This window comes from Anthonomus grandis, chromosome 10 (genome assembly GCF_022605725.1).
Source record: "Anthonomus grandis grandis chromosome 10, icAntGran1.3, whole genome shotgun sequence".
Classification (NCBI taxonomy): domain Eukaryota; kingdom Metazoa; phylum Arthropoda; class Insecta; order Coleoptera; family Curculionidae; genus Anthonomus; species Anthonomus grandis.
The window spans coordinates 26386648-26399302 of record NC_065555.1 but is presented as its reverse complement, the minus strand read 5'-3'; the positions used below and the strand labels follow the sequence as shown (position 1 = coordinate 26399302).

At 34.6% G+C, this 12655-nt stretch overlaps 1 protein-coding gene across 15 annotated transcripts in view; it reads right to left on the bottom strand.

Moving 5' to 3' along the window:
- Positions 1-358: 358 nt before the first annotated feature.
- Positions 359-12655, bottom strand: part of LOC126741664 (voltage-dependent calcium channel type A subunit alpha-1) — a 771245-nt gene continuing 758948 nt past the window's right edge. For all 15 annotated transcript variants that reach the window (XM_050448203.1, XM_050448189.1, XM_050448197.1 and 12 more), the window contains one exon: positions 359-8702. In XM_050448203.1, the coding sequence (XP_050304160.1) occupies positions 8663-8702 (40 nt within the window). In that variant the 3' untranslated portion in view covers positions 359-8662. The remainder of the gene's footprint in view (positions 8703-12655) is intronic.

The window sequence follows — 12655 nt, the reverse complement described above, 5'->3', positions numbered from 1 at the left end:
AGCGTGGTATTTTTAGTAGATCAAAAGAAAGAGCATTACCTAGAACTAGAAAATAATTCTTTTGAAATTTATTTTTTTGAGCTATTTAAAAAATTGGATCTAGGAGACTGCTGTCAATGACAGTTTTTTAAGCTCAACGTGATTAGGATGTGTTTCCACGGAAAGTCTTCTTGCAGTATATTTCAAATAATGATCTTTGATCTGCTTTTAAAATACAACGGTATACCAAAGTGGAAAAAGCTTTGAAAAAAACAGGTTTTTAATGATTCTTAGGGAGAAAAACACCTTTAGTAAAATATCAAGATTTTTTGAAAAAAAAAAACAATAAATAAAGAGTGTACCAATAAATAAAGAGAAGCATGATTAATAATTCTACAAGAGATCCTTTTTACAAAATGATTTTAAGCAACACTGTCAATATTGTTATGTAGTCTTTCCTATAGAACGTCTGTCAAATAACGTCAATATTGTAATCTGTTTCTTAAAAGGATGATTCAAAACTATAGAATTAAATATTTAAGGGTTATATATTGTCTTAAGAAAAGACATCTGAACATTGAAGCCTATGACTCTTATCCTAATTTAATCATCGTGTTTTTTAGTGCATTTTGTGTCACTAAGAATCAGCAAGTAATTTACATTTAGTATATAGAGCAACCAATTGCAAAGCAAGCAAGCTGCTGCATATAGAAATATCCTGAATACAAGAAAGTTATTACGGTTTATAGATAACAAAATTAAAATCTAAAGCCAACATGTATGTTGGTGTCGAAAGAACAGCAGTCAAGTTTGAAGAAGAGGGACTTCAGCGCGTTAGAGACAAACGTTCAGTTAGCACTCGAAATATTGTCCAGGCTATGGATAAAAAGTCAACCAGCAGACTATCGGATTTAATTTTATCAATAGTTACTTCATAAAATCATCGAGCAACCTATTTTTTACGGTTTGTTCTATATATAAATAATACCTGCTATGAGAGACAATGTTATATTCAATAATAAGAATAACCATATTTGATTGGAAGAGAATCCACATTAGAAATTTTCAAAAAATCATCAATAACACTGGTGTGCATCGTGCAACTTGTAAAAATGCTCTTGTAAAATAAAAATGGCAGTATATAAAGTAAAACATAATGTCCAAGTTACATAAAAAAGGGAACTTAAAGGAAAAGCCCCACAATTTAAACCACAAAGTCATTGACTAGGTTCATCAACTGAAATATGCTTGTTTAGTCGAATATTTGTTCATATCAGAATTAATCCAAAGCATCTAAAGGCTATAATCTAACTGCAAAGAAGAATTACATTGGCATAGGTTGTATAAGGAGCTCTAAGAGGCATCTTTAAGAGTAACATATCTAATCACTTAAAAAAGACCTTCGACCAATTCGTTCTCCCAGTCATGACTTACGGGAAACATTCTCCTTTACCCAGGTCACTGCAACCAAACTCATAGTAGACCAAAGAAAAATGAAAACGTCGGTATTGGGATGACTCTTGGCAAATAATAAAGAAGACAAGCGTTATCGAGCGCACAGCATTGCTCAAGTGAACCTGGACTGGCCATATGAATAGATGCGTGGTAGACAGGAGCTGACAAGGAGTAAAGGCAGACCACACAGTGGACAAACGATGTCAAAAATATCGCTTGCAATTAGCTACAAAAAGCTCAGAACCAACACAACTGGAACAATTTAGGAGAAGCCTATATTCAACTTTGGACACAGAAGGCTGGATGTTGATGATGATGATCCAAAGGCTGCATTACTTGGTATGGTAAAGCATTAAGAAACCAAAAACCAAAGTAATCCGCCATTGTCCTTATATCCGGAAAATAGGAAATAATGTTGGTTCGATTCTTGGTAGGATAATGTAGAAAATCGACCAAAACTCTGAAAGAGAAGACACTTAACAATATTAACAGTTAAAAATGTATAAAATCAAGAAAATATAAGAATATTGAAACTACAAAATAGTCCTTAAGACTAGTCATAGGATTGTTCTCAAGCAGAAGTGGCATAAGCCATATTTAATCCACAGATTTCATAACATTAAGACGTAAGTACGGACATTAAAACACTCTTACTCAGATTTTGAGTCAAATCTATCAAGCGCGGTAGCTTTTTAAGCAAGTTAATAGTATGAGCCTCTTAGATTAGTTTTTGATGTAGATAAACCATAAAAGTTCGACTTTACTTACACGAGACGTCAACAAACTTGAATGCACCCTATTTCTCCTTAAAGTGTAAGATTAACCCCCCTGCGTCTTTAAAGAGTTTAGAGACAGCTAAGTACACAAAAACTAGTTTGTAATACTATTTTGTAATAACTGAATACCAATCATGTTTTGTAAAAAAGTACTATCCTCCGCAAAAAGAAATAAGTTGATGCACATATATAAAAAGGTAATAAGGTTCCAGTACAGAACTCCATACAACCCATAACCATTTGAAATTTTGTGAAAGCAGCTACTGAGGTATTTATCAAGACTTATTAAGCAATTAAATACTTAGGATCATTTATCTATGATGTTCCTTTAAGAAAATCTTGCCAGAACTAGTGAACATCTGTCAGTACACGTAGTTGTGGCATAATAGCCTACCGATAGATTGTTCTGAATAGGTTCGCTGGTATTTAAATACTGGATTGGCAAAAGAGGTCCAGTTTCTTGGCATCCTAGTTCACGTGATCGATCACCTCAAATAGTTTTTTACAAAAATATGTAAAGTCTCTAGTTTATAAATCACCAGTAGAAACCGATGTCTGACAGATGATAATTTAGCAAAGTATGCTATAAGCAAGTGCGTCGTTTAAATAAGTTTAACATACTTAAAACTGATACCTTGGTGGTAGTATGTAAAATAAAGTACACAAATATAAAATTAAGGATATTATTTCCTTAATATCAAAGCTGCATAGGGTTGTAATACTCTCCAGGACTATTTTCAAGAATTGCTTCCTATACTCTAGTGTCTTAAGTATCTTAAAGACATAAATAACCCTCAAAAGATTGATCCTCTAGTTTTAAATCGCCCGTGTACAAGTAATATACCGGTTCCTAAGGTTTATAATATGCTATAACTAAAATGTTTGTGTCAACGAATCAAATTTAAAAAAGAAAAGTACTGAAAAGGATTCTGAACATTACAACCTTAAACCAAATATCTTTTATATTATATATTATTAAATTTGTAAAATAACTTTGTTAAGATAAAAGCAGTATCGAACATGAACAACATTGGCACGATTGCAAAAAACCCCTACCACATATTTCAAATACGTATAAACTAGTTGCTATTATTAATAGTTGATCTTAACTAATACAAAGACAAAAATTTTTCAATATACATGGAAATGTAAAATTAATTATACTAAACTGTTAATAATAACAACTAACCTATAAAATGCTTTACATAAGATCGAAAATAATAAATCTAGCTTAATATTAAATAATTAAAGTTAAATAGATTGGCAGTAGTTAAAATTTTAATAATTTTAAACTGTCTTTTTATAAATTATATTTATACTCTTTCGCGCGCTCAGCTATCAAATACTATTTATAGTTCGAAACACTGGGATTATATTACATTTTTAAACATAGGGTAATGGTGCCCCAGAACAATATCACAAAACAGCTAATAATCTAAACAATAAATTATTTATGTTATAACCAAATTTACCTAAAATGTAAAATTAATTTAGTTTAATAAGTATATAATAACATTAAGCTTTGTAGCATTTAACACACATATTTTTTTTTTAAATATTTTTAAAGGGTTTCGAAAGGCAACATAAAACTTAGAACATAAAAATTTACATAGATAATATACAGACTGATGTTGAAAGCGAAACTTTAAAAAGTCATTGAAAGGTTTTACGAGTTAGTTAAACTTCTCGGAACTTAATATTCTCTGTAAATGTATTAATATTTTAATTTATAGATGACTTATATTAAAGTTATGCTTTAACTTAAAAGAGATTCTATGAACGTTTGAATTTTGTTTGGTGAAGTCAGAAGATAAAAGCGCAGAATAAAGGCGCCCATCTTGGTTTGTAAGAAAAGAAATCATTAATAAAAGGGCTATGGAAGGCTAATGCCTATTTTATAAGATGTCATACTCATATAATTATGGTGATTAGATTTTTCAGAAATAGAGATAAAAATGAGGCGCTTCGAGCTTGCACTGAAGTGTATAAAGGCCCTATTATTTATGTATTTTTTATGGCCCGATTTAGTGTATCTGGGAGCCTTGCTATTAGTAATGCTGGTAATGAGGAAGCAGATGTCCTTGCTAGACTTCGATCTACGAAGCTGCCGGTATGTCCCGAACCTATAATCGACATAACCTCATCTCTTATCATTAAAAAGTGTGCTAAACAGAAAAACCCTCTGAAGATCTCAGACCCACCTGATATGAGATAGACTAAGGCAGAACTAATACGGGACTAGAATGACTAGACTAGAATGCATTATTGGCTTGTTTAAGACTATTGATCTCTGATAATTTCGGAGCAAAATAAAGTATCATCACTAGCTCCCTTAGCTGTCTACTGATCCATAATTTAATTCAAATACGCTTTGTAAACTCGACCCTCTGAAAAAGTCAATTCATCAAACTAGTTATCGTAATATTTTGGGAATTTTAGTTGAGTATATGCCGTATTTTTCACGAAGTTTAATTATTATATTATTATGTGCAGAGAATATACTTCCTTTTTATTAATCCTGGTGGATACTATCAGAGCGGTCAAGAATCCTGATTTTGCGTCACACTTCCAATAAACCTTTCTAAATGCAATTAAACTTTATCATACTTGCTCATAAGCCTTCGTAGAGAAATTCTTGCTTATACCACATTTAGCCTCGTATTAAATATATTTTCTAAAATACGAAAAATATTTGCTAAAGTTAAGGTTAAGACAAGAGAATCAATTATATACAAGGCATTTACCGAGACGAAATGTTTTGCAACAGCTTTATTAGCTTAGTTCAAAAATAAATTCATTTCAATTTTGCTTTACATCAGCACGATTAGCAAATCTTTGGTTAGTCACGTCCGTAGTTTTTGAGTAATAAGTATTGTTCTAGTGAAGAGATTCTAAAATTACCATTATTTGACGTTTTCAACACAATGCCACTAAAAAACTTTTAAATATTGAAATAATCAACCTTGTTGGTCTTAATCCAGCAATAGTAGTAGCAAAATAAAATTGGTTATGAAATGACTGATTTTGACTAAGATTCTTGGAACCAAGTTGGCTTTTTTAGTTTAGTTCTGAAACAATTCATTGCACAATTGTCAATCATTTTTCAAATATGACTCTATTTGTTCAATTATGCTTCACATTAGCACCATCAGCAGAAATCCTTGCTTATTCAGGTTCGTAGTTTTTGTTTAATAAGTGTGTGCTAAAACAAATATTATTTAATGGTTTGGCCTTTCCACCGAAAAAAAACACCGTAACCAGAGAGGTTAATAGACCAATGGTAAATAAATAGGTTTGGTTAGAAAGTGACTAATTTTAAATAAGACTCTAAGAATCTTTGCGCCATCTGCACTTTGTTTCTGTTTCTTGAGCTCGGTGAAAAATACTCGCCGAAACAGTTGTTAATTTTGTATAATGACTTTAAAATAACAATTTTTAAATGTCTATACACATGATTTGTAAATGTGTATTTTGATTAAGTCTTTAGACAGGAAAGAAGCTTTCTGCTGAATTCAGTGCGTTAATAAAAACTCTCGCCCTTGTTTCAAAATGAGTACCTGTGGCGCAATCTAACAATCATACTTTAAAATAATAATTAAGGTATCTGGGACTGAAAAGGTAAATACTTTAAAATATATAAATTGAAAAAAAATCAAAACTTAATTGATAGTCGTACAAAAACAATAGTCTATAATATCTGAGGAATTCAAAATTTTACAATAGCAGCTTTAATTGCTTAACGGCTCACGCAACTTCTCTATTCTTGTATAATTATTCTATTCTTGTACTTATTCCACAATTCTTATGACATCTTATCACTCAACGGAATTTCTTTTTTTTAAATTACCTTAAATGATAATTTGCTTAAATAGTTTTTTTTGCTATTGAGTATTAATCATGGCGCAATTAGTTATCTTACGACATAGAAACCAATCAAAACTAAACAATAGTATAGGATAAAAATAAGAAAGCTGAATGGTTTAATGCCATCTATAACTCGGGTTACATTTTTTTTAGACGACTGGCCGCTATCAACGTATGTAAAGCTACTAAAGAAATCATCTGCGAACATCTGCATCACGTGCGAGGATTTCTGGACTATCAGCCTTATGAGTCATGCACTCAAGACTTTTCCAAAATTATACAAGCTAGGATTTACCAAAAATGCAAAGAAGACATCGATGAAATGCAGCTTGGAATCTGCAATTCCCTAGATACACGTAAAGCCCTTATCACTCCACAAGTTCTGACCTAAGAAGGCTGTAACGTCTACATTTGTTTCTTTGACTACATCAAAGAGGTTTAACGTTGTCAACATTGAAAGCTGATCACCGCCCTGAAATAGGTATAGAATCATCAAATAACCATAGATTTAGACTGGAACTAGCATGCGGAAATCAAAGTCTAGGATCTGTGTGGTAGGACTGTATGCTCTCATTAACTCTCTTTAACATATATACGCTGAAGCCTTCAGCTTGGACCTGGGAATACCAATAAACGGCAAATACATCAACAACCTCTGTTATTCTAATAATACTATGCTGCTGGCAACCAGCCTAGGAGACCTATGGTCAGACCGTGTGATAAGTGCGAGCAGGAAGTACGGCCTAGACCTAAATATCAGGAAAACCAAATTCATGAAAACCAACTCAGACTCAGAGGTACTACTGGCAGGAAGATCGAGAGATTCGTGTACCTCGGAATCATCTTCAGCTCGCCATGCTGAGGAGATCAGGTCCCGGATGTAAATTACACGGTCCATACACTTCAGAATAAGACCCTGCGGAAATCTGATTTTAGACACCATGATGTGGATAGTGAGATGTTCTCTTGCTGCTACTATGCAGAGTCGAGATCTGGACCCTGACGCAGGCTGACTGAAAAAAAGATCGAAATTTTCAAGATGTGGATTTACAGAAAAATATTTTGAGTGGAACGTGTCCTCGCAAAATATTGCTTAGGAGAGTAAGATCGTATCTCGTGGCTAAAGAACTTCCGACAATAGCTTGGAGAGCCCTCAACAAAATTATGATAGCCTTGATGATCGCCAATACCAGCACCGGATAACGCAGCGTAGAAGAAGAAGAATACTTATTTTCTATATAATGTTAAATATGTTAAACACAGTTTTGCTGCAGGCTTAACAAACTAAAGACAGAAGCAGAATTCTAATCGAGATCGATTTAAGCTCTCCAACCGCCTACCAGCCTAAACCATTGGTTAAATATGATAAACTTAACAAACTCTATCAAAAAAGATATTAATCATGTAGTTCGAAATGAACCTTACAAAGTAGGTCTGACATCATTATCACATTAAATAAATAAAACATAAAAGCTCTCATGGAAATGTACACTAGACCCTTCATACTATCGTTTCGCAGACATAAGATTAGCCTAAAAGATAATTCTAAGTCTAAGTTTTGTCCCACCGTGAAAAGAATTGGACAAGCTATCCTCGGAACTACTTCATCCCAAGCTGAAGGTTTCATAAAGTGTAAGTCTGGACTACAATAGTCTAATAGTAAAATGGAGGGCTGTCCGAATAAACCATTGTTTTAAAACTTAACCTGGGTATAGGAAACGTATGCTATACTTGATTTTTTGTACAATATGAATTACCACTATTGTAAAAATATCTTTGACGCATATTGAATTTCCTTTATATTTATAATAACCATACTTTTTTGCAATCTTTTGATTCAGATTAGAAAGTCTATATGTGATTTTTAATGACTTGCCTAACTATGTCTAAGACTATATTGCCTAACGAATTACCCAAAATACCCGAATAATGTGCTATATATTACCGTTTAAAGCATAAAAATATTTATTACAATATCTATTTTAAGAATGAAATAATGGTAACAAGATATTAAAACTACATTTATAATAGAAACTTAACAAAATGCCGCAGACCTGTAAGCAACGGTTAGTAATTTTATTTATAAGTGATACGAACATGCTTTTTACATAAATTAAATGGCTTTTTGAGCAAAACTCAAGAAATTGTATAGAGAACTGGACAAATTCAATTGTAAATACAGTGAAAATAATCATTTAATTTATTTAATAAACATGCTCGAAACGAACAAAATAGAATTTACTACAAAAGCGATTCACAATAGACGCCAAAATTCTTCGCTTGAGCATTTAAAGCAAATGTTCTTCAGGTTTTCGCTTGTAAGGCGTTGATTCAATTCCATGGCCGAAAAAAATCAATAATGTTAACCATATAGGGCTTTGAGTAGGTTGAATTAGAACAAAATAGACCTTATACTAAGATTTTGTTCTAATCTTGTTTAACTCAGACACCATAAAAACGCACTTTACTATAGATAGAATTAATTTTTAAGAGTTTTTGGGTTTAACTATTCACGCACACTAAATTCAGAAATACAAAACACGACCGCGAACAAATTTTTGTTACTCTCAGAGAGTATTCAGTTTCTGCTAGCACCAGTCGTCATCGTCCGAATCGGAATGGCGCGACCTGAAAATAAAAATATTATTAGAAAGTTTTATTATATTCCTTCAGAAATTTGCATAGTCAATAGATTGGTGTCAATTATTGATATGGCAGAAGTAATTTACAAAAAAATACAATTATAAAAATTAATAACGAAGTATATACAATGGAGCAGCTAAACGCAAGGGATGTGGATGAGGATTTGGGAGTAGAGTAACTCAACAATCAGTAAGTTACAGTTGGTTTACAAAATGACCTGGACACTGAATCAATAACTGCACTTCTCCAAATAATTCAAAATTTAGAATCTGAGCCAGCTAGTAAGTCTGTGTAGTTATGCCTATCTAGATACATCACCCCAACACAATACTTACACACGTATTATGTGCAAAACATGAAAACCAGCCAAATTTAATTATGAAACAAGAAGCGGACGTAAGCGAAAATTTATTGATTAGGGCAGAACCAAAAAATTTTGACCAGGCGGGAGATAATGCTAAAAGTTGCAACGGCTTAAAGATAAAAAGAAGCTGGCAAGAAACTGCAATCGCACGAAGAGGCAGAAAAAAGAAAGAAGGAAAAGCATGAAGTCAAACACGAGAAACAAACAGTTCCGCCAAGACCAGCTTAAGTTCTGACAAATCCTCTTCTAGAGGGCAGTTTACAGGGCAACACCAAAACCTCAACCAGCAGGAAACACCGCAGAAGTTGCCAGCTACTGAAGGGGCGTAGACCAGGCAAGGCATACAAGGCGAGAGGCGAAACAGCTGAAACCTTTTACCCTAGCCACGGCTCCTCTCGTTGTCAAGAAACCACACGCTCAGGAGACCCAAGCCGGGCCATCAAGAAGGTGACACACACCACAGGCGGTCCTAGCAAAAAGAGGAAAAGCATAAAAGATACCTCATAAGAAGGCCTAAGCCTAGGCAATAGGGCAGGTCTATCCCTCAAAAGGATGACCAGACACGTGTGTCTCCCCTTCTAAGGAGGTACACCCAAGGCATATATAAGGGAGAAATGACCCACCCATTTCTGGCTCCTACAGCGGGACAATCAACAGAGTAAACCCTCAGCAGGACTCCGTGCCAAGTGGATATCAACCCCTTGCTTTCAATAGTCGCTATCGATATTTCGTGGCGATAGTCACGTGGGTTTGTACTCTGTGTCACAATCGACAGCCGTTCGGATATATTCTGATATTCGACTAGGAATTTGGTGATTTCTAAAGAAATTTTACTTTTTGTTTGGTAATTCCCCTAGATATTATACCAAAACATTAAAAATTATTCTTGTTTATCTTCGTGGGGTTTATATTTTTAGTTTCTATCTGTTTCCTTTAAAAACAAATACGGCTTTTTATTATTATTAGCTATACTATGTGTATTAATTAATTTAGGCCGTATACTTTAGGTAGGTATACCTTATTAGTATACTTTATTATTTTGATAATTGTTTTTGCTTGTATAGAGAGAGAACCTTGCTTGTATGTTATTTGCAATACTTATTTTTATATTGTAGTTTCATTACCAATTTTGCGACTTGAAATGTAGCTAACATATTAGCTGCTAAAGAGGAGGAGCGGTTGGTGCAATTAAGCAGCAAATTGGCAGAGACGTCAGATGAGGGAGAAAGTTATTCTTTCCCTAATCTATTTAGAGTAAAAAAAAATGGAACAATTTTTATTAAATTATATTTTGCCCCATCGAACGCCATCGAACAAGGAAAAAATCTTATATATGGCAATTCTAAGTCACATAAAATTTTTATGCCACAGGAACCTACCAAAGGGTTTGAGGCCGAAGCCATAATAAATAAATTAAAATTTAGATTTATTTTACGTTTATTAATTTTTCTTTGGCCTTCGGAGTAGTTTAGCAATATGTTCCTAACCTTAAACTAGACGTCTCGACGTATCGCTTTAAAGCGATCAATTGTGTCGCGTTTTGAGGACATTTTTCGAGCATAGAGTTCAGGACGTATGGAATAAAATCAATCAGTGAACTTCTATACGCTACAGAATCCCGCTGTAGGTTAGTTTTAGGTCGGCCAGAGAAGGTGGGAATATAACCAAAGAGGAGGTGCCTGAGGCTTATCTCTGAGATAAGGAGGACCAAGGCCGAGCTCCACTTCCGAAACTCTGGTCTTACAGAGACTAGCTGGTTTCTGGTCACAGCAGAGGAGAAGCCTTCGAGAGACTGGCTTCTGAGCTCCTGCCACCACTGATCGAGGGCAGCCACATCTTCACTGCGGTAAAATCATCTGACGCCCTATGGCCGGTGGAGATCTCTTCTTCACTCTAAGGATACTGGAGCGGCCAGATTTAAAGTATGTCAGGGAGATCCTTGACATACAAAAAAAGGGATTAAACTCCCCAGCTTGCTACATCTGAGGACGAAAGGGGAGACCAGAAGGTTTAACCTTCACTTTATGGTAAGCAGGAAGGTTGCTACTTGATTCGAGAAGGCCAGGTGAACACTCTTCTTCGAACTGGTCACTGTTCGAGCTATCTCAGCCGAAACCTCCAAGCCACCAAAAAGGAACCTTAAGTGAGCTATCCCTACATATACATAACATAATCGAGATGCCGCCGCCGAATTCGCGCGCATTATGACTGGTAAGATTGGATAAATTGTATTAATACAAGAGCCTTACTTTTTTAGGAAACAAATAAGAGGGGCCAACCGGATTAAAAATCATAGCCTCTAGCGTCTAGGGAGCTTCAACTGACAGCTTTGCCACAAGTATATTCTAAATATACTGCGGCAGCTCGGCCTAGAGTACATGGTAAGCGACACAAAATACAAGTTAATAATATGTAGTTTATATCTTCAGTATGAAGTTCCCCTGACGGAAGAATTAAAAATGTTAATAAGATAAAATAGATATAGCATTTTTCCGCTAATAGCAGGAGGTGCCGCAAATGCGCATCATTGTATGGGGAAGTATTGTAGACACTAAAGCGAGAGATACGGCATTATTAGAATATGTAGTTTTGGAAAATCTTGAGGTAGCAAGCGCAATTGCGAAACCGACTTTTTTTAATTGAATTAAACAAGAGATTATCGTCATAACGCTGGTCACATGGTTATTTGTGCATAGGGTCAAACACTTGGGGGTATCACAGGACATAGCTATGTCCGACTATAGGATGGTCTGATTCGAAATCGCCTCAGATAAAAATCTCTTTCACACACAGCTCGATTTCTGAAGCTACTGGGCTCTGACAGAAACAGGAAAACGGAGAAAGGATGCTTGGAGAAAGGTGAACGATAGACCTCAAACAAAGAAAACACTATCGAGCTTCTTCGCAAAGCTCACTTTTTTGGAGAAGGAAATGTTGGCTTATTGCGAGGAACTAGACTAGAACTTCACCAAAATATTTACAAACGAAGCCATAGCTTGGGCAGTGGATAAGTTTAGTCCATATAAGGCTGCGGGGCCTGATAGAATCATACATATGATGCTGCAGGTAGGCTTTAAAACTACACTCCCATACTTAAAGAGAGCTCTTGAGGCCAGCATTGCGATGGGGTATATTCCATTAGAATGAAGGGCGGCTGATGTGGTCTTTATTTAAAAACTAGGCAGGAAAGATTACCGCCAACTAACGTCCTTTAGGACAATAAGCCAGTCAGTCATTTATAATGAAAACTATAGAAAGGCTTATAGACAAGTATATAACAAAGGAGATTCTAAGAGAATCATAACTACATAAAAATCAGCATGCCTACATGAAAGGAAAGTCGACGAAAATGGCACTTCTTAAAAAAATGATAATAGAGAACTAATAAGAGTAAATCATCTACTTTATATGGATGACTTGACAATTCTTATGGCAATACGAAATCAACTAGATCAGATAGACTAGATATAGAAATGACTTTTGGACTAAATAAGTGCCGAAATGTGAACATTATTAAGGGTAAACTACAACCAGGTGATTTTTAAACAGAAAACGGTCAGATAATTAATGCTAT